At 40.7% G+C, this 26,854-nt stretch overlaps 1 protein-coding gene across 9 annotated transcripts in view; it reads right to left on the reverse strand.

Moving 5' to 3' along the window:
- Positions 1-26,854, reverse strand: part of NRXN3 (neurexin 3) — a 1,456,830-nt gene that overhangs the window by 1,002,687 nt on the left and 427,289 nt on the right. For 5 of the 9 annotated variants that reach the window (XR_014148330.1, XM_081830131.1, XM_081830129.1 and 2 more), the window contains exons 6-7: positions 23,161-23,184; positions 21,083-21,244 (exon numbers count right to left, since the gene is read on the reverse strand). Coding sequence is in view for 8 of the 9 variants with exons in the window: in XM_081830131.1 (XP_081686257.1) it covers positions 21,083-21,244; positions 23,161-23,184 (186 nt within the window). In the remaining variant the exon portion in view is untranslated. The remainder of the gene's footprint in view (positions 1-21,082; positions 21,245-23,160; positions 23,185-26,854) is intronic. The other 4 variants (XM_081830134.1, XM_081830130.1, XM_081830128.1 and 1 more) reach the window with 1 other exon arrangement.

Raw genomic sequence — 26,854 nt, forward strand, 5'->3', positions numbered from 1 at the left:
GAGGAACCATGAGAGACTATGGACTCTGAGAAACAAAACTGAGGGTTCTAGAGGGGAGGGGGGTGGAGGGAGGGGTTAGCCTGGTGATGGGTATTAAAGAGGGCACGTACTAAATGGAGCACTGGGTGTTATAAGCAAACAGTGAATCATGGAACACTACATGAAAAACTAATGTTGTAATGTATGGTGATTAACATAACATAGTCAAATTAAATTAAAAGATAAATAAATAAAAATAAAGTGGACAGACAGCAAGTGGCTGCTGATAAAGAAGAGACCAGCTCCAAATGGACACCTGAATGGGAGGGCTCTCACTAGGGCTTAGCAGCCTAAGAAGGAAATGAAGTAGGAAACATGCAATTTACATACCCTTGAGGTCTCTAGATTCTCAGTAGGAAAAAAGAACTTGAAATGAGAGAGGATTTAGGCATCTATTTTACAGGGTCAACCTGGTTTGTATTCTATGGAGTTGGTTCACACTATATCAACTGATTGACTGGCAATGCCAAATACTGTCATGAATGCAAGGGAACAGGAACATTTACATACTGCTAGTGGGGGTGCAAATTTGTATACCACTCTGGAGAGCAATTTGGCAATACCTAATAGAGTTAAAAAATACACCCACCTTATGACCTAACAGACAGATGCACTTCTCGGTATATGTCCTGGGTAAACTCTGGCACAAATGTGAATAAAAACCATACAGGGGTGTTCACTATGACCTTGATATAAATGGAAAACTAGGAAGAACATAAATATCTAGCTACATTAGAAGGGGGAAGAGTAAGTAAAACAAAATATATTCCTACAATGCAACACTAAACAGCATTTAACATGAATAAATGAAGTCTACTTGAATAGAGATAAATCTTGAAAATGTTAGGTTGAATAGAAAAGTAAGTTGTACAAAGATATGTATAGTAAGATACCATTTCTATGAATTTTGAACACCCAAATTATAGGATATATTGCTTAAGGATATAAAGAGCAACTCAAGGATACTGTTTCCAGAATCCTTCGCAACACGACCACTACCCACCTATCTGAGCTGTCATAATAATAAAACCTATTTGTTCAAATAATTTCCCTAGGGATAGCTCAAATCTTCTCTTCTCACCCTATCCTCAAGCTTTGAAACAGGGCTAGAGCAAAATTAACTAATCAATAATCCAGTGGAGCTCCTCTAGAAGAGCTAAAAGCTTTTAGAGGGATAAGCCTTTAATAAATGTAAATAAACTGGGGCAGTAACTCTCCTGGATCTCTGCACATGGCTTTCTTCTTGGGTCTCTCTTTCTTTGATTCTTTTCTGTATAATGGGCTCTCAAGACTCCAGGGTTTCTCTTGGGTCTTTCTTCATATGAAACTTTTAGATTGTTCTCTTCCCTTTATTTCTTCTTTCCCATGCTTTGGATGCTAGAAGATGATCCTGGGCTTATTCTCATTTGGGAGATCTCTCCCACCTCCAATGCTCAGAAGGCCAAATGGTTAAGGTGAGGTTGAAGGAAAAGAAGGCCTCTCATTAGGTCAGTTCACAGGTCAAGAAGACCAAATAAAACTTCAAAGCTACATGTGGTCTAACACGTCCTACATAATAAATAAGTGCTTCTTCTGGGGCGCCCGGGTGGCTCAGTCATTAAGCATCTGCCTTCAGCTCAGGTCATGATCCCAGGGTCCTGGGATCAAGCCCCACGTCAGGATCCCTGCTCAGGGGGAAGCCTGCTTCTCCCTCTCCCACTCCCCCTGCTTATGTTCCCGCTCTCGCTAACTCTCTGTCAAATAAATAAATAAAATCTTAAATAAATACATACATACATACATACATACATACTTCTTCTGCCCTTAGCACCACCTATTTGGCTACCACTATAATTGTTCATCACCCCACACCAAGTGGTTGCTATGTGGACAACACACTGGTACCTCCATGTTCCTTCTTTGCCTCGGTAATTCTTGGAAAACATCTTACTTCTAAAACAGTCTGTACTGTTCTTAAATAGAGAAAGCCTTGTTGCTTTTTTGTAATAGTAAGTTATGAAGATGGAGGGGTGCTTTCTATGGATACTTCCAACCAAGACACTGAATTTAGGATGGAACAGAAAGGATTACTTTTTTTCCTGTTCAAAACATTTGAATGTGACCTGGAAGACATAAAAGTCATTGATGTAGAGCTCACAAGCCACCTGCCTCCCCAACCCCCCTTCCTCTGACAGTCTATAAATATGAGGCTGTTTTTACCCTGGGGACCAATTCAAGAACTTTCTCTCACCACACTCACTGCTAATGGATCAGCACTGAAACCACAACTTATTCTGCCCCAGCCACATAAACACAGTGTGGTAAGAAATGTTGCTCCCCGCCAAAATTATCTGGATACTTGCCCTGGGCATGAAAGACTCTATTTTCCTTTATGAGCACTAATGATTCATTTGAAGAGACAACTGAAGTAATGATTTTCCTATCCTTGAGATGCTGAGAGTCTCTCCTTCTTAACTCTGGATTTCAGTGTGCTGGGAGTAGGGTACATTAGCCAGGGCTCCAGAGCTTCAGAAAGTACCACCACTATTTGCAGAAAAATCAGTGCCTACAAATTTATTAGAAGTCCCTAAACACCAAACACCAACTTCCTTCTATAAGCAAATAGATTTTAATGAGGCTTTGACCATGTCAGTCCAGTTCTTGTCTTGTTTTAACCTCAAGTCAACAGAGTGGACTGTGAAAGCCCCCCCCCACCCCACCGCTCTCTCCCCCGAGTTCCCTCCACTCCTGAGTCAGGCCTGACAGGGGCAGGAGGCCCAGTAGCCACCTCTGCCTCAGTTTCTGATAAGAGTGTGGAATTAGGTCTGCAAACCAAGGGGACATTCTTGAGCTATGGGCTCCCCTGTGGCCACATTCATTTCTCCTCCTCATGTGGTAACATTCATTTCTGCTCTGTCACATGGGCCTTCTACAGGCCTATTTTCTCTTAATAGGCTGCCTTGTGTTCCATTCCCTTGAAACCCCTGAGACAACTGTGAGCCTAGTCTCTTAGATGGGCCTTCCTTGCTTTGCTTCCTAAGCCTTCCTGGTGCTATGGACTAAAAGTTTGTGTCCCCCCCACTCCTAGCCCCACTTCATATGGTAAAGCCCTAATCCTCAGTGTGGTATTCAGAGATGGGGCCTTTGGAAGGTAATTAAGTCATGATGGTGGAGCTTTCATGATAGAATTAGTGCCCTTATAAAAAGAGACACAAGAGAGATGATCTCCCTCTCCACCCTCTGTGGACGCAACAAGAAGACAGCCATCTACAAACCAGGAAGTGGGTCCTCACCAGACATCAACTCTGCAAGCACCATAATCTTGTACTTCCCAGCCTCAACTGTGAGAAATAAATGTCTATTGTTTAAGCCACAGAGCCTGTGGTATTTGTTATAGCAGCCTAAGCTGACAAAGACACCGTCGAATCTGAATCTTTATCTTAGGATCCACACCCTTAACTTGACAAGTCTCTTGGAACCAAAGCATAGCTCAACCTGAATCCTACAACCTCCAAATGCCCCATGCCACCTGGTGGATGACACCACTTGGCATCCACACCTGCTTGAACCATTGCTTGGACTGCCTGGCTACCCTGTAAAATGAAACTGAATCAAAATAAAACAAAAACACCCAATAGCCTCTACAGCACAATTAGCTCCATCAGCCTTCGTGAGACATTCCAAAGAGTGAGCCCCACCTACCCAAGCTTGATTCATTCAGCCCACTCCTGGGGTCCTTAGTCCCTGCCAATCCCAGCAGGGCTAGTAGAAGGGTCTGTTAATTTATGACAGGCAACTTAGATTTCAGGTCACAGGATTTAACCTGCAGTAAATCTAAATTTGCATAAGGATAATGGGCATTCTACTACACTTTATGCCAATAAGCCTAATGTGGTAATTAACCACTGAGCACATTTACTGATAAGCTGTTCATTAGAGAAAAACCTGACAACTAGCAGTGTTATCAGAGTCCACAATTTTCAAATCTCTTTCAGAAATGCTTTTTTGCCTATAGGGACTAAAAGCTAGCAAAAATCACAGAGCAGTCATTTTCAAGGTTATTTTCAATGAAACTAAACCCTTAGAAGTGAGAACCAGTTTCTGTGGATTTCACTTTTTTTTCCATATAAGCTTTATCTTTAAAAACCAATTTCTTTCATAAGAAACTGCTATGGCGGAAGCTTTGGCTGCTTCTTTTTTGTTTGTCCACTTTCAGTCAGAATTGGCCCACTCATTCATTCATTCACACGGGATGCATGTTTTATGAGTCACTACTGCTATAATGGAGGGAGGAGCCCAGGGGCTGTGGCCAACTCCCCACTGACAGTGCAGGCAACATTTAGTCTTCTTTTACAAGGGTGTTTCGCTCCTAGCCCTCCATAGGTGTAGTTCTCACAGCTCACATTCTCTTGGACCCTCCTGCTCTTTGTCATTAGCACCATTATTTGGAAAGTATCCACAAAGCACATGGTCCAGCCTGCCTCAGCTGCACTAATCCAATGGACAGATGCAATCAATTCAGTATTAACTGTGCATTTAATAAATGGCAGCCATGGTGCCTTGGCCCAGAGGGATACAAAGGTAAGTAAGACAAGGTCCGTCCTCCCGGAGCAAATAGTATTTTGATGCTTTGGATCACCCCCGGTCCTTCATCATTTGCATCTGTTCTTCTGTTAAGAGTAATTTAGTCCAGTTCTCTCTAGAAAAGATGACCCTGTAGGCAGAGCCAGTAGACGGAGATGCTCCCAATATTCTAGTACATGCAAGACTCTCCTTTCCTGAAAGTTTTTAGTAACGGGGCGCAGTGTTGATACCACTGATTCTACTATGTGATAACATTTTGTTACATTTCTTCATGATTAGATTCTTCAAGTGCTTTGTTTATGTAAATCTTTTCTCATCAACTACATTCATAGTTGCTGCAAATCCTTTGTGCAATAAACATACAAAGTGGTTAGGAGAGCAAGCTGTTTGAGAGCAAAAAAAAAAAAAAACCACAACAAACCAAAACTGTCATGTGACCGTTAATAAAAATTCATGACATCCAATGAATGACTTAAATTGAATTGAATGTAACTGACTTGACATTGTCTTCTTGATATTCTTTGGTGTCTTCAAGTTTCAGATCTACAAGGTTTGTGTCCCCTTTGCTAATCATATAAAAATGTTCCTGAAGTTTTTCTATTCTACAAGGATGGCTTTTAAATTTTATGATAACAAATACATGGCAAGCCCCTCAAGTCCACAATTTCAGTAAAATCTAATGATAGAACTGATCAGTTGGGGGAAGGAGAATATAAACACAAAACATGAATTATGGAGAGATTACATAAAGAAATGCCTTTTTTAAAAAATTTACAGCAACTCCAAATAAGCCTACAAAATACTTTTTAGTAAGATTTCTTGTACGTACTTTATTTAATGAATACATAAGAAAAGTTTTGCATAATCCCCTGGGATGTTGTTTCAACATTTATGTTTCTTATATATTTAGCTTCTCCATTCTACTGGCTTTTTCATCTCTGAATTTCAAAACGATTAAGTCTCTCTGATTCAAAAGCAAAACAAAACTACCCATGACCTTTGCCTTCTCAGCTATAATGACACTTTCAGTCCTCTGACTACGCCATCTACCTGGAAACTTTCTACTTTCTTGGCTTCTATGATACCACTTTCTCTGGTTCTCCTATCACTTCTCTAACTTTTCCTTTTAAATCTACTCTTTTCTTAAATGTTGGTAACTTCAGGATTTTTTGGGGGAGGGGGCGTTTAATGCATTTTTCTATTTGATGTGCTTTCTTACAGGAGTTCATCAACTGTAACTAATTAAACTATATTCCTTATATTCTGACTACCCTTATAGCTCCAGCCATCTGAACTTAACCCTGATGTCCACATAACACAGGGACTTCCAACACAACCCATTCAAAAGCAAACAGCACTTTCTCTGCTGAGCCTGCCTCTCCTTCAGTATCTCCATATGCCGTTAATATCATGCCAGCCAGAAAATTGTGACCTCTCTCTGGCTTTACCTCGAACGTCCAGTCAACTTGGTCGTCTTACTGATGTCTTCCATGCTGCTCTTCTCATTCCTAGTTTTACCCTTCTACAGAATAAAGTCCTAGCCCTGGTGCATACACCCATCTCCACACACGCTGATCTCACAGCACCCGAGCCACGCTGAGCTCCGTTTCTAGGAAATGAGTTAGTGCACATGAAATACTTAGACGATTTCTTGGTATACAGTAAGCACTCACTAAATTAGCTACTACTCTTACCACCACCGCCACCACTGTTCCTACTTTCCTGTATTCTTATTATTAGTTCCGCACACTCACCATGCTATTTCACATTTTTATGTCTCTGGGGACGTTATTCCTTTTTCCTGGAATTGTCCTGTTTCCCTAACTCCTCACTCTTGGGGAAAAAAAAAAAGTTCTGTTTATGTACTTTCTTCTTTTAGGAAACCATCTCTAACATCTGAGGTCCTGCTAACTGCCCATATTGTGAGCTTCACTGTAAACCTGAAGATTTTGATCATATAGCTTATTATGATACATTGTAATTATCTGGTTTTGTTTGTCATTTCAATCAGAGCAGGGGTCAGCAAAGTATATCCCTGGAACAAAATCCAACCCACTTCCTGCTTATGCAATTAGTTTACTGGACCACAGACACACCCATTTCCTTCCACATTATCTCTGGCTGCTTTCATGCTACAAAGGCAGAGTTTGGTAGTATGATAGAGACTCTATGGCCCACAAAACCGTATCTTTGCTATGGATTTACCATTTACTATCTGGTCCAGATAGCGTTGGCACTATTGAAGTTTGGGGTCAGATAATTTGTCATAGAGGAGCTGTCCTATGCTTTGTAGGATGAATAGCAACAACCTCAGCTTCTACCCACTAAATGCAGGAGCACCATGTGTACTACATGCACTCCTACTCCCTCACCTCGTTACCCCTTTACTCCCCTCCATCCATCCCCTCACTGCAGTTTTAACAACTGAAAGTGTCTTTGGACATTGCAAATGTTCCCTGGGGTCGAAAATTGTCCGCAATCAAGAACCATTAGCCTGGTTCCTTACAGAGAAAGCTGCTAACCCCTGAACTATAAGTTCTTCCAAAGGAAGGAACTGTGCCCAGTTCACTTTGTGTTCCAAACACCATGCCTAAAACATAACAGAAGCTCACTAAATCAATCACTTAAAAGTAATTTAGGGATTGTGAGACATTTCAAAGCAATCTGAAATTTATACGAATTTTAGACTTGAAAGGGACATGGATGGTCATGAAGCCAATACCTGATGTTACAAATAGGTTTCTTTCCCGTCAGCATTTTAAACATCACCTATCAAAACTGATGCATTAGAAATATCTATGAAGAAAAGGTATGCTAAGAAAGATAAACTTCATCACAATCCCATTAGATTATGAGGAACTTAAAAAATAGGAAATAGCTGCATTCCTATTTCAAATATGCACATACATTTCATTCACCCATGAATGTGATTTTTTTTACCAACTATAAAGAAGAAATTGTTTTCATTTTGCAGGTGGGATCATTTCAACTAGGGTTAAACTATGATATAGAGAAACACCAACTTCCTTACAGTCAATCAAGGAATTCATTCAAGGGACATAAATTACTTTCAACTCTTTTTAATAAACCTGCAGTGTACACAGCATTGCTCAAACTACAAAAACCTCTCTGCCACAAAGGAGTTATATACCTGCCAGAAAAGCTAACAAACGAAAGCAGGGCATTTTAAGGACCAAATAAATGACAATAATAGCTAATATTTATTGAGCATTCACCATGTACTGATATTGCATTATCTCATTTGATCCTCATAATAGTAGCTACTTATTAGAGTTTTTAAGATACCCATTTTATAGATGAAGAAACTGAGCGAAGCTAACTAACTTGTCCAAGGGCACACAGATAGTAAACGGCAGAACAAAAATTTAAACCTGGAACTCTGCCTCCAAAGCCTGAGCTCACACACACCACAACATATAAGTATGTGTGGAACTGAGAAGTGAGAAAGACCACCATTGACCAGCATGATCAGTCAAGCAGGTAACCATGAGAAGAGTCCCAGAAAAATGGGTAAAAGGTGGAGAGCAGAGAGAAAAGGGTGAAATCCTTAGGTAGGAGACCCAAATAAAGAAGTTTCAGAAGCAGGAACTCAAAATATATATTCAGAATACAAGGAAATAGACATTCTGGTTAAACAGAGACAGGAAGTATGAAGAAGCAGAGACAAAGGTGAAGCCAAAGGAGAGAAGGCCATGAGTGGGAGGCTGAGGAAGACACGCTCTGAGAGAATACAGGTGGGAAGGCTCCCAATGATGACACACCAACAAGAGAGGTACAGGACAGAGGGAGAGGTGAGAAAGGGTCCAGAAAGAAAAGAAATGAGCAAGAAATAGAATAAGGGAATTGTCAGTGGGGTTTTGTGGCTGATTAGATGAGAGTGAAAAGACAGCAAGTGGAAAAGAAAGACCAAAGCTCCCTTGAGGCTCCCAACATTGAGTGTGTGGACAATGACAGCTATGTCCTCTGTTCCAAACCCACTGGGTTACAGATTTTATAACACAGGAGGCACTCTGTGAATATTCACTACACTCATGAATAAATGAATGAGTGATGTGCTGTTGAGAAAACGGATATACACAGAAAATGGAAATTTTTAAAGTATTTTTTTAAAGATTTTATTTATTTATGAGAGAAAGAGAGAGTGCACGAGTGGGGGGGGTAGGGGCAGAGAGACAAGCAGACTCCCCCCGTGCAGGGAGCCCAACACAGGGCTTGATCCCAGGACCCTAAGATCATGACCTGAGCTGAAGGCAGATGCTCAACCGACTAAGCCACCCAGGTGCCCCCAGAAAATGGAAATTTAGAGCAATAATTCTATTGCTGATGTTCACAAATATTTACTAACTTATTGAAGAATATTTTCCATATATTTATGTGTCAGGACCTATGTTTACCTCTAAAGTGAGCATTCAATCTATATAAATCCTCATCCCTGCCTTCTAGAAGCCCCATCTACTAAGGAAACATATGAACACAGATCATTAAAATACAGTGTAGTAAGGAATATAATACTAATTATAATACAATGGAGTTAAGAACTAAGAGCTGTGAGAACATATAGTAAAGTGCTCCTCATGCTACCAGGAAAACAATTCTACCACAGTGCTGAGGGTAAGTACGCCCCTTCAGATTTCAGCATGCAACTACAAAGGGTAAAGGAGTTGCCGTGAAGTAGACAAGATGGGACAGAAATACAACTCTTCCCAGCAGTTTTTCAATGAAAGTAAGGAATGTACTAAGGTGTAAATTCAGCAGGATACTGAATCATGGGAAAGATACTCAGCATGTCACTAGGGGGACAGAACACAAGGTTACAAAAGCATATAACACTAATGGAATAATCATTTCTGCATTTGCAAAGCAATTTAAAAAATTAGCTAATTAATTAGCTCAATGATTACTTTATCCCTGTAGGTATATGTGTACAAGAACTGGTTTTTTTGTTTTTTGTTTTTTTGTCTCCTTTGAGGCATTCGAAGACACAAGAGATTTTGTCTCAGTGGGAATGCTGTGGTAGATTACATTTGCTGTAAATAAGTGACATTTTTATTTTTATTTTTTTTTAAAGATTTTATTTATTTATTTGACAGAGAGAGAGAGAGACAGTGAGAGAGGGAACACAAGCAGGGGGAGTGGGAGAGGGAGAAGCAGGCTTCCCGCCAAGCAGGGAGCCCGATGCGGGGCTCGATCCCAGGACCCTGAGATCATGACCTGAGCCTAAGGCAGACACTTAACGACTGAGCCACCCAGGCGCCCCAATAAGTGACATTTTTAGAAAGCAATGAGTTCCACTGAATTTATCCTGAAGAGAAAAAAAAAATGCAAAGCTAAATAAGAGACTCTCAGAATCAGACTAAATATTCATAATAAGCCTAAAAAGTAGCTGCTCCTCATTCTGGCTTTCTGAGGGCATTGGCAGCAAATAGCTCCAACTTCACAGAAAATACTAGGCTGGAACAAAAGTCAAGATGTGCCACACATCTCAAAACAAAGGTATCCAACTGCCTGGTATTTATACCAAGAGGAGCTACTTTCCACTCAGGTCCCATAATGAAAATCATTCCTCCATTAACAGGTTGAGCAATACCAATTTGCCCAGCCAAAGAGGGAAATCAAGCAAAACCCACCTTCTTCTCAGAACACTCAAGGGCAAGGTGAAAGAAATAGGTAATTGTATCCAGTCTCCCAGCAGGACATTTTTTGCCTGATTAAACGACCTGTCCTAGGAAGTGGAGCCTCTAACTGGTAGTGAAAGACCAGTCCCTAGAGTGGGTTGAATCACGAATCACCCACCTTTTCCTGAGGAGCTTATTTCCTCTTCTTCTTCACCAGGTCTTTTGACTAAGTTGGTGAAGGGGGCAGCAGCAGTGTTGCCATCGTCACTCCAGGCCTTGCTAAACTGTGTGACCCTGGACAAGCATCTCATCTCCTTAAATTCAAAGTAGTCATGGCAACAGGATCCTCCTCACCAGTTTGTTGTGAGAATTAAATTAGGAAATATGTACGAAGCACTTAACTGTGTAGACATACACTTCTCATGCATTTACACTGTTAAGTGCTCAATAATTGTTAGTCTTTACTGTTGCTGTTATGATTTTAGTTGCTGTGGTTATAATGGTTTTGGACATGATGCCAGTAGAGGTCTGAGGAAAGAGACATAATTATAAGTGACTAATAGGTGATGGCAGTGGCTGGGAACCTCGAATCCTACCACAAGGGCAACCCTATGAGTCTCGGTGGGACATGTTTAAGTCAACTGATTTGGAGATTAATCAGGAAAAGTTTTCAACATGAAAAATCTGGTCTAATTAATTGGTCTCATTCTTTCTTTTCAGGAGGCTTGTTCACTGAAGAGCTTAGGACCTTATGTTTGGAAAGAAACTAAAAAAATCAACAAACACTGTCTACTTATTTGATGCTATAATCTGTTCTACAAACTGAGCAAGATGGTTGTCCAGACCCTACTTGGGTGCCTTGAGTGTTAAAGAATGCATTACTTTAAAGGCAACTTTGAACAGCTCTCACTGAAATGTCTTCTTATTGGATATATTGTGGGCATTGGAGGCAAATAGCTGCCACTCATTTGCCACTAGTTCTTCCTGAGGATAGATGAGCCACATTTAATCCCACTTCCATAGGACAGTCCTTCATGTATGAAGCCAACCCCTGGGCTCAGGCATCTTTTCTTCCTCAGGTTAAATACCCCTGGATCAGTCAACCCCTTTTTTTTTAAAAGATTTTATTTCTTTATTTGAGGGAGAAAGAGAGAGAATACACAACCAGGGGGAGCAGCAGAAAGAGAAGGAGAAGCAGACTCCCCGCTGAGCAAGGAGCCTGACTCGGGGCTCCATCACAGGACCCTGGGATCATGACCTGAGCCAAAGTAGACACTTAACCAACTGAGCCACCAGGGGCCCCTCAGTCAACTACTTTTATGTCAGAGTCCTTCGTCTTTTTCATAGCTCAACTCTAAACATGTTCTAATCTCTCAATTAGATAGCTAACCTTTTAAAAGCTTAATATTCAGAACTGAATAGAAATACTTCCAGTAATCATACTAGCACATAGTGATGATGATGATGATGATGATGATGATGATGACAATTTACCAGTCTGCCAAAAAACTACTAGAATTAATAAATGAATTCAGTAAAGTTGCAGGATATAAAATTAATATATAGAAATCTGCTGCATTTCTATACACTAATAACAAAGTAGCAGGAAGACAAATTAACAAAACAATCTCATTTACAATTGCACCAAAAAAGAGTAAAATATCTAGGAATAAACTTAACCAAAGAGGTTAAAGACCTCTACTCTGAAAACTTTTATAAAACAATCATGAAAGAAATTGAAGATGACACAAACAAATGAAAAGATATACCATGTTCATGGATTGGAAAAATTAATATTGTTAAAATGTCCATACTACCCAAAGCAATACACAGGTTTAATGTCATCCCTATCAAAAAAGCAATAGTATTTTTCATAGGACTAAAACAAATAATCCTAAAATTTGTATAAAACTACAAAAGACCCTGAATACCCAAAGCAATCTTGAGAAAGAAGAACAAAACTGGAGGTATCACAATCCCAGATTTCAAGATATATTACATAGCTGCAGTAATCAAAACACTATGGTACTGACATAAAGAAAGATACATAGATCAACAGAACAGGATAAAGAACTCAGAAATAAATCCACACCTACATGGTCAATTAATCTTTGACAAAAGAAGCAAGAATATACAATGGGTAAAAGAGAGTCTGTTCAATAAATAGTGATGGGAAAACTGACGAGATACATGCAAAAGAATGAAACTGGGCCACTTTCTTCACCATACACAAAAATAAACTCAAAATGGATTAAAGACCGAAATGTCAGACCTGAAGCCATAAAAGTCCTAGAAGAAAACATAGGAGGTAATCTCTTGGACATCAACCTTAGTTAACATTTTCTAGATATGTCTCCTCAGACAAGGGAAACAAAAGCAAAAATAAACTATTGGGACCACACCAAAATAAAAAACTTTTGCACAGTAAATGAAACCATCAACAAAATGAAAAGGCAACCTACTGAATAGGAGAAGATATCTGCAAACAATATATCTGATAAGAAGTTAATATAAAGAATATGGAAAGAACTTAACACCAAAAAACCCCACAAAAATCCAATTAAAAAATGGGCTGGGAGGGGCTCATATCTTCTGTTAATAATGCACTCCAAAATCTTTCCCAGATTCCAGTGAAGCTCACAGGCTCATAGTTCGCATTATCTACACTTTTTTCCATCTTTAGTCTTGAGGAATCTTCCCCAATCTCAACCATTTCTCAAAAACCACAACTGGATTTCAAAAAGTCTTATTTACAAACTCTCCCTGTATCTGGGGATATCATTCATCCAAGTCAAGAAATCTGAATGAGTGCAGAGCAATTAGGTGCTTTCTAACAGCCTCTGATATTAAATTTCCTATCTCTGTCTATCTTTTCCTGTCCAAAGACCTATCTTCTTGTCAGAGAAGAAAGGGGTAAAAACAGGAGTAAGAGGAATTCTTTCACATCACTTAGGGCTCCATGTTGCAAATGACAGAAAATCCAGCTCCTGCTGGTTTAGACAAAAGAAGGAATTACTCAGACTTGGCTGGAAATCAGGGGTACTTTGGTTTGAAGAATGTTTGATCAGGGCCTTAAAAATGTCACCAGGATCTAGCTTCTCCCCAGCTTTTGGCTCTGCTTTTCTCCATTCTGGCTTCATTTTTGGTCTCTATGTGTTGGCAAGATGGCAGCCAGAAACTCAGTTTTATATCATCCCAAGTTCTAACCCAAAGAAAGGAGAACTACGTCCCTACAGCATATAAGCTAAAGTCCTGAGCTTGTATGTCACTGACCCAAATCGGGTTAACCACCCACCTATGAACAAAATAACCATGGCCAAGGGAACGGAAATCTCTGATTGACTAGAACTCACATGCTCACCAAGGCAGCCAGGAGTCGAGTCAGTGCCCCTGAACCACTGGATTGAAAATGAAGGGGAATGAAAGTCTTTATTCAAAAGAAGGAGAAGTGGATACCAAGTTTCTAAAAAAAACGCTCACCATATCTATTTCTCCATCTCCATCTTTCATCCAACAGCATCGACTACGAACAGCAAACCATATTTCAGTATTTTTATTCTGGCACTAATGGAAGAACCACTTTCCATTTGCCACAGTACTGCAATACTAAATATCCTTGAAGCTTCAGCCCTCTTGATACTATTCCTTAGGTACATACAACTTTCTTACAGTCATCCTGGACTAAGTGCTCATACCTTGCCCCCTCTGTGGAATAAACCTCCTGTTCTTCACAATTCCCAGCAGCTCAGGGTTTTATTCTTCTTCCTCTGTGACACAGAGGGCTTTGCTCTCTCCTACCCATTTCAGTTCCTTATAATCTAGGAGGTAATCTCTTTTCCAGAGGATCCAATTTATTCTCTTTACAAAAACTTTATTCTTAAGCTGATGCATATGGTATTGTCAATTTTTGATCTTTCTTTTACCCCCCAACATGGCAACTTCTATGGTCAGCCCAACAGGCAGCTCCTGAGACACAGTTTCTCTCTTTTCTTCTTCTGCCACAGCTTCCTTTTCCTATTCTCTGAGTCACGTTTCCACTTCTTTCTATCTTGTTGAAATCTTATCCTTCTTGGTCTCCTGTTTGTATTGGTTTTTCTCTTCTGTCAAAGCATGCTTTCTTCCAAGCCCACACAGTGCTCCTTTGCACAGCTTCCTAAGAGTAGGAAAATAAATCCTACCTTGCTATCCAAAATTTAATAAGCAATAACTTGTACATCTACTTTAGAGGTTCTCCACAGTCGTGTGCATTTGGTTTAGCAGGGATCACTACTCTCACTTTACAGAAAAAGACATGAATGTCCAAAGAGACCATATCATTTTCTAATTATCTAATAATCTGGAGGCCAAGTTCCAATTCAGTTGCTCTTCTTGTTAAACCACATTGGACTCTCCTAACTTCTGCAGTTTTTAAATTGCAGAACCAGCAAAGAGCAGTATGTAGTTCCTTGGCCAGACCTAATCAATTTGGTTTCATTTAATAACAAATAATAACATGAACATCTGCACAGTGCTTTACAGTTTATAAAGTACCTCCATCTTCTTAATCCCATTTGTTCCTGACATAAAAATGCCTGAAGTAGGTATTATTATCTGATGCAGACGGAGGCTAAGAGCAGTCAAATGACCTGCTCTTACTACGGCAGCTGGCAATGAATGAATCTAGACAAGATTCAGACCTGGACTTGTGTTTCTCCTCTTATCTTCCATGCTGACTCAAAAACCCTCACTTGGTCTCTGTTCACCCTGGGGCCACACACTACTCTCAGTGCTAGGGAAAAGAGGAGTTTTAGTCCCGATGCCATCATCTAATTTACCTGATTATGAACAGAGCAATTTATCATGGACTGAGAAATCAGGAAGGAAACCCCAGCACAAGAACTAGAGAAGCACAGAGGTAGGGAAAATGAAAACAGGGGAGAAAGAAAAAAGTATAGTGAGTGAAGAAGCGAGGACAACACAAAAGAAAAACCAGAAGAGAAACTGTGATAGCATCAGAGACAGAAGCAGCAAAACAGTGAGATGGCATAAAATGAGTATATTTTTTAAAAAAAAAGCAACAACAAACACATTATCCCAAAGCCCGCAGGTGCCAGCAATTCAAATAAACGTATAACAATTAACAGAATTAACACAGACTTAAATAGCTTGGCTCACCAGATGTGGACTCCTATCAGGGTTCTATAAAATGTAAAGTTATTACAGATTAAACCATTAATCATCTGTTCAGAAACTATCTCTGGCTGCAAAACCCCATTCGGTTTTAAATGGCTAATAATCACAAAGGGATGTGGGATGTAATGTGCACAATGATGTTCTACCCAATCCTTTTTCCTTTAAATATGTGTTCCACGCTCCCAATACTCCTGCTTCTCCCTCCTCCACATCAGAGACTCCATGAGGAAAGAGAGGTGAGAGAGACCAAGCTGTCCCAGACACCTCAGCAGCATTGAGCTTCTCCCTGGGCAAATGGGAGATGGAAACGGAGAACCAATATACTGGGGGAGAAGTAACAGACTGAGATGAAAGGAGGATGATGTGCAAAGAACCAAATCAAGCAACAGGGAAGATCCCAACACATAGGAGGATACCGCGATGGGCTTGAGGAAGTTTCCTCTCCGTGGTCCTGAATCTGATAGAAACACTACCGTGCACCTCAGTCCAGACTTGGCTTTCCTCTGCTACCTTGTGCTTCATCCAACAATAACAGCTCAGCAATGCCAAGGACAAAGGAAAGGAGAAAGGCACATCCTGACAGGGACAGTCACTGGAAACTGAAATGGAGTCAGAAAGAAGTGCTTTTCTATAGAAATTTTAAGATTCTGAAAGGCGCTCTCCAGGCCCAAGGCCACAGTCAATGGATCAACCCTCCCAACCCTGCTCTTCAACTTCCTAGGGCAAAAATATACACCAGCTGGAAGTAATAAATGGAGTAACTTCAGTTCTCAAGTAATTTAAAGCCTGATGGATAAGATGCCAACCTGACTGTGTCATTCTACTACTTAAGATCTTTCAATAGCTCCCCATTAACCTAGAAAATAAAGTCCAAAGGTAGAGTATGAGATAAAGTTCTCTATGACCTGGCCCCTACTTAACTTTGCAGCTACATTTTCAAAATTCTTCATCTTATAATTTGTGCCCTGAAATGAGCAAAGTGTAAGTTCCTCACCCAGACACTACTGTGAGTCCGGCGCCCATGCCTTTGCTCATGCTGCCCCATTGTCCTGGAGCTCCACTTCCTCCATTCTGCCATGTTCACTTCTGTTTGTCTTCGAGATTCACATTAGCTCCTCCACAGAGCTTTCCTGAACCCCAGGATATATAAGTCCTTCTCCTCAACAGCCCCACTGCACTTGTGAATGCCTCTTTTTACTAACCATCTTTTATCGAAATTATGCCCATGTATCTGTCTCCCCCACTAACTGTGTGGTCCTCTAAGGTGGAAACTGTGTCTGAATCATCTTTCTTTCTTATTTAGCACAGTCCCTGGTATCCTGTAGGGTTATAGGATTTATCTGTTGATCTAAATTCCACCAAACTGTAGAGCTCCATGAGGTTAGCTCATTCATTCCTTTATTTATTCCAGACATACTTAATGAGTGTTGTTGTTTTTTTTTAATGCCAGGAACTCTGCTAGGTTCTGGGGAGACACCTGTGAACAGAAGAGGACTTTGTCATCACAGAATTAGCTCACATTTTAATAGATGGAGATTGACAGTTGTCAAATACATGACTGAAGGCAACAAAACAAGGTAATGATTGAGGGCGAGTGGGGTGGGTTTCCCCACTTCAGAAAAAAATGAAAGGACTTTAGCAGGGCAAATCTCAGAAAAGGGCTGGTTTTTCTTCTGATTGTGACTTGCTAATATAGGAGATATGGAGATACTGCCCATGCTAATGTATACAAGTGTATGGTTATATTTGTATTCATAAACTGTTTATAAGGGGTATTACATAATCCTTAATAATAATCATTATAGCAATATACACATGTCTGTATGGTGTTACTTTTATGTATAATATTTAAGAACATAGCAAAGGTCCTAGTATATCCATGTTAGGGAGGAAACAGACTCAAATACGATCAGTGGTTTATTCCAGGCCATAGAGCCAGTGACAAAGCTTATATTCCCAGCCAGATTTTTTTACCGTAAACCCAGTGTTCTTTTCTTTATACAATGATACCTCTGTCAAAGCCTTTTCAATCCTGTTCTTCCTAGAGGAAGTTCCAACCCACTCCTCTCAGCCTTGCTGAGCCTTTCTATATAATGCTTCTCTCGAATCAGACAGCTAGGAACTTCCTGAAAGATTCAACTGTTGCCATGTCAAGATGTTCTTTACTGATTCCAAGTAAATCACATGGTTAATAGTACCTGGAAGCATTTATCTAAAATATTAATTTTATAAACATGTTCATTTCCAAGATTATTTATTTAAACATAATTAATTTGCAAACGTAATTTCACTCAGCAAATGTTTACTGAGAGCCCAGTAGATGCTAAGAACCATTCTAGGAGCTACAAACCCTAAAGATCAAAAATAAGACCCACATGTTAAAACATGGAAACATGGGGCACCTGGGTGGCTCAGTTGGTTAAGTGTCTGCCTTCGGCTCAGGTCACGATCTCAGGGTCCTGGGATTGAGCCCCATTGTTGGGCTCCCTGCTTAGCAGGGGAGTCTGCTTCTCCCTCTCCCTCTACTACTACCCCCCTGCTTGTGCTCTCTCTCTCTCTATCAAATAAATAAGTAAAATCTTAAAAGAAAGAAAAGAAAACATGGAAACACAACAAGCAACACGATGTTGAGCTGGTAGTTTTCAAGTGTACACAAATCTTGTATTGATAACTAGTTTTTAAGTGTACACAAATCTTGTATTGGTAACTAGGGTGTGGGGAGAACCACAACAGTCCGAGGACAATTTGGATAGTCTTTGTCGTGGCTTTTACAGCAGTAGGAAGCTAGGAAGCTAGTACACCCAGGTGAAAACCACAATCATTCTGCTCAACAGTGGAGCCAGAACTTAACTTTGAGTGTTGAAGTAACTGTAGTTCCAAAGATAAAGCCTATTTTGTACCACACACAAAGTTATCCATGATCTGGAAGAGAAACTGAAGTCCTTTTACCATGTCCCCATTTTGAAGAAAATAATACATGAAAGTACCCAGCTCAGCTTAAGGCAACACAGAGCCACAAAAGGCAAGCAAAGACAGAAAAAGGAAGAAAGAGATAGGGAAGAAGGGCTTGTTAAATAACTAAACACTGTTCTAAGTGTAAATAGTTAAAAGTGGGTAGGTGGGATTTATCAAGGAGAGAAATCCCAACCTAGCTGGAAGCTTCCGCCGTTCACTAAATGTCAACGACAAATACCAAGAACAAGAGAAGAATTTCCCAGACCTGCCCTACAAAAAAGTAAACTGTAAGGATTAAGCAGAAAGAAAGAATATGCCAGGACTACATGAGACTCAAAGTTACCTGTTTAAGACACTCAGACAGAGGAGAAAGCTTCCCAGATCCCTTAGAAACACCACAATACTGTATGTAACAGAGAGATGAGGTTATAAGTTAACGGAGTTCTCATTTTGCCTACCGTTTCCCCCAGCATGGGCTGGACTTTCTTTTTTCTGACTTGATCTGGGTTTAAATACAGATTTATGCTGCTAGTTATGTATATATTTTTACTACTAAGTACTAATTATTTCTGTTACTGACACCGTTTTTCAGAACTGCCTTTAATTTTCAAGCTTATAGTAACACTTTTTATGGGCTTTTGAAGCTTTCTGCTCTCTACACCTGGGCAATATGTGTGCGTGTGTGTGTGTGTGTGCATACAGATTTTATTTACTTTAGGTTGTGTGGATGGAGCCATCAGAGATACCTTTGTGTTTTTATGAGCTTTGTTTCAAAATGTTCAGGAGCATCCTTCCGGATTGATAATTTGCAGTTGGGAAATTGCCCTTTGTCTCAAAATACATAATTGAGAGATGGTGCAACGTAATTGTGTACAAGGGAAAATTAGTTCTAGAGGCCACCCCTAGATCCTGTCCGGGAGAAATCCTGTCCACGCTCAAGGCTGTTTCACTACCCACAAATGTATGAGCTCTCCACAGCAATCAATGCCTCATTCATTCCTGAGCCACGTCCGTGGTAGCAGAATGTTCCTATCTAATCCTGACAAGAGTACAATGCCAGTGTGTGTGATTTAACACTGTTTAAGCATCTTTCAGGGTTCATTAGATGCTGAGCAGTTTATACCTTTTTTCTATCCAAATGGGAGTAAATCCCAGAGCGGAAGTGTTCTCTGTCTCCTGCAATTCTGTCAGGAATGACCACTGGCGTCCCTGCAGCTGGCGGAAGGCTAGCTAATGTCCAGCAGAAAGAGGGAACCCTTTCTGGGGTTCTCTTCCATAATTTGTCCTTCAGACCAAGAACAACACAGAGCTATAATTGGATTTTTCCCTCCTTTGTCATGTCTCTCTTTCCTACCCCTTCCTCTCAACTCACGCGTTTACTGCCTCAGGGTCCAGCTCAAATATCAATTCTTCTCTGAAACGGACTTCCCCCTAAAATGTATCTGTTTCCTCTAATTCTACTCAATTAGGACATTTGGTCTGTGGCACTGAACACACAGTGTCCTGAGCTGTACTCGCTCACCTCCAGATCTCATCTCCCTTCCTAGATCATAAAGTCCTCAAGCACGGAGACCACGGCTTGGAAAGAGCAGCTAAGTTCAGTTACAATACAAACACGGTGCCCAATGATGACTTGATAAATGTATCCACTCCAGAAATACTTATTATGCATCTACTATATACCAGGCATAATGGACCCAACTCCTGTTTTGACATGGCTCACAGTCAAGTGGCATGAATGCACGCATGTACAATGCCATCTTGTATGATAACCGATGTTCAACAAATTTCAAATAACCATAATCAGAATAAAACATGTGCCCTGAGAGGAGTCTCATAAAATGTCACAAGGGATCTTTATCTACAAGAAAGAACACTGTTAGCTTCTCAAGGAATTTCCCCAGGGAAGGGGTATAGATATCTCAGGCAATCAGGCTTAGCTTAGCTTAAACAAAAATGTGCAGTTCACAGCTCGAATGACAGAGTATTCTGAAAGAACTCTACCAAATCAAGTCTGATTCTTTTTGCCTCAACAATTGACCTTAGAGAACTTACACTTGACTGAAGTTCCTCTGCTCTCAGACAGAGGTCTCAACACATAAGCTACAATAGTAATAAATGAGTAATGGCAAAGCCCCACTGCTTTCTCACAGCTGCTAGCTTTCAGGGGATAAAAAAAAGAAAAAAAGAAAAGGAAAAACCAGTTTTCTGGGCCTTAATGTTACATTCTGAAAATTTTCCTTTATCTCAAATAATGAGAATCTTGGGAACACCAAGCTTGGCAAAGGTAAAATAATACATATGTTATGCTTTAGACAAGATACACAACCACAAATTGAGCTACTTTTAGCTAGAGCTTCCCTACTTGCCAAGTCAAAGTAGGAAATCAAACTTTACAAGGTGTAGTTCTTGTGATATCGAAGTCCTTTCAACTCTGTTATTTCGTTTAATTTATAAAGCACCTCTACCTGTGGGATACAGTATCCCATTAGGCAGATGAGGAAACAGAATCACAAGATATGTAAGTGGCAAACCCAAGGTCATGCAACCAGCTTAAGCAGGAACCAAAACCTAGGCCCTTACTTCCAAGTCCAAAGTCTTTTCTGCTACAACCTATGGCCTCAAAGAATGGATTAGAGGACAGAGCCCCTCATTGAACTGGAAATTCATTTGTTCTTGGGACAGTCAATGAATTAAAGAGAGCATGTGACCGTTACCTCTTTAAGGCAGCCCATGAAGTTGTTGCTGACGGGTGAGCCTGGCAAGTCAGCAGTACTTGGGCTTCCTCCCACGTAGAAGAAGTCGTCCGAGCCCAGCATGGTGTAGTCCTCTTGAGTGTAGCCCGTCGTGGTAAGGATGCCATCCACAGAGATTGTCACCTGGTGGAGGGACATAGGGACAAAAAAAAGTCCCAACAATGACTTTACAGTCCTATCAAAACCCGGTGGCTTCCCCTACCTGTGGCATCACTTTCATTAAGATTTTGGTGAGGTATTCTTTCTAATTTGGTTTGATTTTGGTAGGCGCAGCCAAGTTCCATTTTCTGGTCTGCCTTCCCTGCAACCCAAGCCTCCAGCTTTCCTCTGCAGACTCCCAGGAGACTTTGGGGGAATTGCCAAGATGAGCAACTTGCTCTACCCACTGCACTCTTTACTCAGTCAGGCTAGAAAATGGAACTATCCTCAGACGACATCACTTGTCTCAGTTCATTGGTAAAATGATTGTTTATTTTTTGAATGATTGTTATTTATGGTGGTAGTGAGAAACAGCAAAGGAGACATTTGACAATGGGGTTTGTTAGGGTTGGTCTTTGGTGGTGGATGGTTTTTTTCCTTTTTTCTTTTCTTTTTTTCTTTTCTTTTTATTCGTTTCTTTGGGGGAATCACACCACGCTGACAAACATGCATTCGGGGAGGGAAGGAGAAGGGTCTCATTTTTGATACGTCATGGATGGTACATGCCATGGACTACCCCCAGGACACCAACCCCTGCCCTCCCTTCACTGCCATCACCACCACCAAAAGGAGAAATGACCCAAACCAAAAAGGCAACTCTAACAAAAAGAAAGGAATATGAGGCATAATAACCAAAATAAAAATAATAAGAATGCCCACAGGGAAGAAACAGCACCCACACGCCCAAAATCCATGAAAGGAGCAGAGGGCAAAGAGAAAAGATGGGGCCTCAAAGCGTGCACGCACCATACGCTGACACACCCATGCGAAAACCATCAGGAGCCAAGAGAAAAGGCAGAAGAAAAAGGGCAGGGAAGTGGGCAGGGGTGAGGAAAACCAAAGGGAAGAATCAAAATCCTCTTCACACTTACATGCACTGAACAAAGTGGAACACAAGATGGTGGTAAAAACAAACAACCAAAAAAAAAAAAAAAAAAACCCAAACCACTCAAAACTAAAGGGTTGTCTTTCCCCTGCCTGCCACCTCCCTCACTAAAAAAAAAAAAAAAAAGAAAAGAAAAGAAAAAGTCCAAACCCAACCCCAAAATATATGAAGGATGAGAGGAGAATGAAGAAGAGTGGAGACAAAAATGGAGAGAGAGAAGAGTGTGGAACTGGGCTGATGATTGACAGGTTGTTAGTAATGAGGAGGAAAATGGTGGGACAAACTCTGATGTCCATGGGGAAATCCACGAGACAGGAACATGCCATGCGGAGTCTGTACGGAGAACACACTGGCAGAGCTCCCTTTGGCCACGGTGGGGAATAGGGTGAAAGCCGGGAAAGGAAGAACAGAGGAAATAGAGTACTTTCCTCCCCAGATCACCTGTGGCAGCCCGTGGCCACACCAAAGGGAAAAAAAAATGGGCTTCAGGAGTGGGGAGGAGGGAAGAGAAAGGAGGAACAGTGAGAGGGGACAGGGAGACACAGAGAGAAGAAAGTCCTCAATAGAAAGCCTGTTGTCCCTAGTCTGTAACTTGGAAGTTGCAAAATAAGAAAACAAAACAAAACAAATTTAGCTAAATGGGGAATCTTTCTTTAAAAAAATACTTTTAGGGGGAAAAAAATGACAAACTGGAGAAAAGGAAACTGTCCCAGCCAAACTCCGCCAAATACCATTTCCAGGACAGGCACGTCCCCTTCCATTTTTTTTTTTTTTTCTTTTCTTAACAAAAAAAGAAAGGCTTGCATTTAATCCAACAAAAAAATTTTAAAAGAAGAAGAAAGGAGTCTAAGGAGGATAAAAGGGGGGTTTGGGAAGGAAAAGGGGGGCAACACACGGCAAACCCAAAAAAAGAGACAATAAGAATGATATCTACCAGACAATGTAGTTTGTTTACCATAGCGTGTCCGATGCCTGAGTGCTTTGCGGAAAAGGGGGAAGAAAGGAAATTAAAAATTGTGAACAGAACGATTGTTAATTAAAAAAACTAAAAACAAAGATGAGTCATTAGGGTGTTAGTACATTAGTCGGTTAGTAAAATGACACATTGCATGAATGATCTTGTGTTAGTTTTTCAAAAAAAAGGCACCCGACACAGAAAAAGAGAGTGGGGAAGACAATGAGACCAGGACTCTATGGAAAACCTTGGCAGCCAGGGCAGAGCCAGGAAAGGAGCTGCAATCCACCCTGTCATTGAACTCCCCCTTCTTCCAAACACCGCTCAAACCAGACCTCACCCCAGTTAGAATTAGCATCATACTTACTTTCCAAGGGCTCTTCTGAATGAACACCATTTTCCCTTCCCACCCTCTAGCACATACACAGCCCACCTATCCTGAAAAAAAAACACCCCTGAAGTTTATCATTTCACATGTAGGTAGATAGATAGGTAGAGCTAAAGTACCAATATTCTGGGGACTTTTTTTTTTTTATATATATATCTGACTCTGACTACATGCATGGATGATTATGACTTTCAATAGAACAACAAAAAAAACATAAAGCATCTATAGGTCGCCTCTAGCACAGGAAGGCTACATGATGTAGCTTATTCTGGGTTTCCATAGATGATTAAAGATCCATGACTCCCTTGATTTTGTGTGGATATGTGCAGCTGGAGGGGGACATTCTCCTCTCTGCTTTCCTCTTGGTCGACAAGAACCGTGTTGTCAGAGTGCATCAGAATAGTTGGGAGTCTTCTTTATTTCCCAATGTAGTTATTGTTTTGTTTTCTTTGCCAGAATGCTGGCCGTTGGAATTGCTCTCCCCCCATCCCCCTTTAGAAAATGGTTTTCATGCTTTTAAGCAATTTCTTGTATGGATAACAGAGAGGACTGGCAGGTTAAACATGATTAAAGAAGCCCTACAATTTGTCTCCTCTGACTATTTTCAAATGCTAAATGGCTAATACACCCTGAGCTGGGAGGCTGGAAGGCTGGAAGATCAGTAACCCCAGTTTTGTGTTTGTGGTTTCACTAAAGCGGCATTAGAGGTAAAACAATTCACATGAGGGCCATGTTCAAGGTCATGGGTTTTAAAACAGACCTAAAACAAACCCAGAGAAACGCATCACTACCTTGGTCCCTAATCCCAGTGACAGTTTGGAACAGAGAGTTCACATTCCTTCCTTTAATCAGAAGCCCCAGTAAAGTAGCTGGCCTCAGTCCTGACTTGGATCAAAGGTTGAACCATGAGTAGATGACCAAGAAGGAAGAAATGGGCAAAGTTCTGCTCCATTTAGTAATGAATACTCCAGGAAACTCCAAGTAAGCATTCCTCGGATGAGTTTTTGCCACAGAAACCATTCGACCTTACCAAAGAAGTATATGAGACAGTCACAAGCTTGTTATCAAATATTTATGAAGCAATTTACAGTTTAATTGAAATAGACAGGGGCTTCCAACCCCTTCAGTTGTCTCCTACAGAACTAAAGAAGATGTTATAAATGTATTTTTAATGGTCAAAATAATAATCTTAGATGATTCAGCACTGAAAGGATTACATTTGCAAAATCAACTCTGCTTTTTGGAGATTTCCCTCTCTTTCAATAAATTGCATTTGGATGCAAAATTCAGTCGGGATTTCATTAAAGACCAATTTTAGGGGCACTTCCTCTATGAGATTCATATTCCCTCTGCCAAGAAATGCCCCCCAACACCCTCAGGCCTCTGTCGCCTTGTCCAGAACTGAGAGCTCTGTTTAGCAGCATCGTTGGTGACAGACAGACACAGTCACCTTCACAACAGAATACTCAGCTTATAAATCGTGGGCATGTCACAGTGAGTCTAGCACCCAGACCATGGAGGAGCTCATAATCCTTCTGGAACATAAGGTGCTTTGCATATTTAGCCACCACACATGGCTGGGGACAATTGTAATCACCATTTCACACAAATGGAAACTGTGGTGTGGCAAGGTTAAATGGTTTGTCCAAGGGCACTGAGGGAGCTGGGTCTTAGAACTTGGAAGAGAAACCCTCCAGGATTGCTCTCCTCTGCTTGCTCTGACTAAAACAGCACAACCAATGTTTGAAGAACAGCTTGGTTTATCCCCCACTCGGTTTAAAGGCTGGAACTGGGGGCCAATTCTATTTTAGAAAAGTGTTTTTAGTGGAAATAAAAGTGAGCCTTTCTCCAGCTAATTGGAATCGTTCTAGAATGGCAAGGAAGTACAGGGAGAGGGAGAGAACCAGAGAAACAGACTGGTTGGTGAGAATCACAACCTGACCCTGTTCCCCTGTCATGTATGAAAATTCTCCCCTCCCCTACAGCCTAAAGGGTGTTACTGTGTACCTGCCAGCCAAAACTGGTCATATGTTACTTTTTGGACTAGTCTCTGCAACTCAAACACATCACGCCTTTATATGTTAGCAAATGGAAATTCGACTGGGGCCCTCTTGACAGCTGAGCTGAGCTGAGCTGACTAAGTATGGATGGGGTATTATTAAAGAAAACATTAGCAATTGGATCCTTTGGCCTTGGTGGAAAAACAGAACAGTGATTCAAAAATGTCCAGTCCCGGGGTATTAAGAGGACTGGGGGCTCTAAGACTTGTGTGATTTGGTAACATCACCACAGATAGAAGACCATCTCCCAACCGGGTGGCTTCCTCAACATACTTAAGCATTACAATGGGTGTTTTGAATATTGTGAGTTCCCAGTGCCTGTGAACCTTCTCTGTTCACTTAGCAATACTAAGGAGTCGCCCTTTTATCAAACAGAAAACATATGCAAACACTTGTCCGTTCTTACGCTTTCATATTTACATTAGAAGGCATTAAATCAATCACACTGCAGAAGAAAATCTAATAAGCACTCTCTGGAAATTTGCATAATGTTTTCTGATTAATAAAGGATTAACCCTGTCTAACTGGGTTTAATGACAAAATCACAAGGAGAAAAACCAAGTGCAAATAGCAACCCGGAAAGAGGCATCAGCACAGACCTTGACTTTTATAGGAAATGCTTTTCTTCTTCACTGATGTGGGCTGGTGAGGTGTTATTATTATTACTGTTGTGACTGTTATTATTCATTGTGAAACTGAAAACAACTTCACTTGGCTAAGGCTTTCTGAGAGCGTTGTCACCTGACGGAGTTGCCTGCTTAGAATCGGCAAGCGATGGGAGTTCTCAAGCACGAACAGAACCAGGAAAGGCTGCTCCAAAGTTGACTTTTTTATTTGGATCCTTCCACTTTCCAGGCCTCCCAGTCAACTGAAGAGCCTCCGAGGTAGAGACGGGGGCAATAAAGTAGGACCACCGCACCAAGGAACAGAGAAACAGAGGAATTCAGAAAGATTCCAGCTAATTCATTCTAAGGCTATAGGTTAACATAAGAACAGAAAAAAAAAAAAAAAAAATGAAAGCAGAGGAGGGGCGGTAAATTAAAAGGACGAGAAAAAGGAAGACTTTTTTCTGGAAAGAATTAAAATCATGGCATCATGGCAATGGCTAACTTAACTAAAAAGAAAAACATATATTCAGAAAATGAGGAAAATCTAGCAAGCTGCAGACACAAAACGCTGTCCCTAATTGAATTTGACAATAATGCAAGATTCAAACGTAATTAAGAAAATGATAAAAAGGAAAGCA

The sequence above is a fragment of the Leptonychotes weddellii genome, chromosome 9 (assembly GCF_054177405.1).
Source record: "Leptonychotes weddellii isolate Sample4059 chromosome 9, ASM5417740v2, whole genome shotgun sequence".
NCBI classification, from domain to species: Eukaryota; Metazoa; Chordata; class Mammalia; order Carnivora; family Phocidae; genus Leptonychotes; species Leptonychotes weddellii.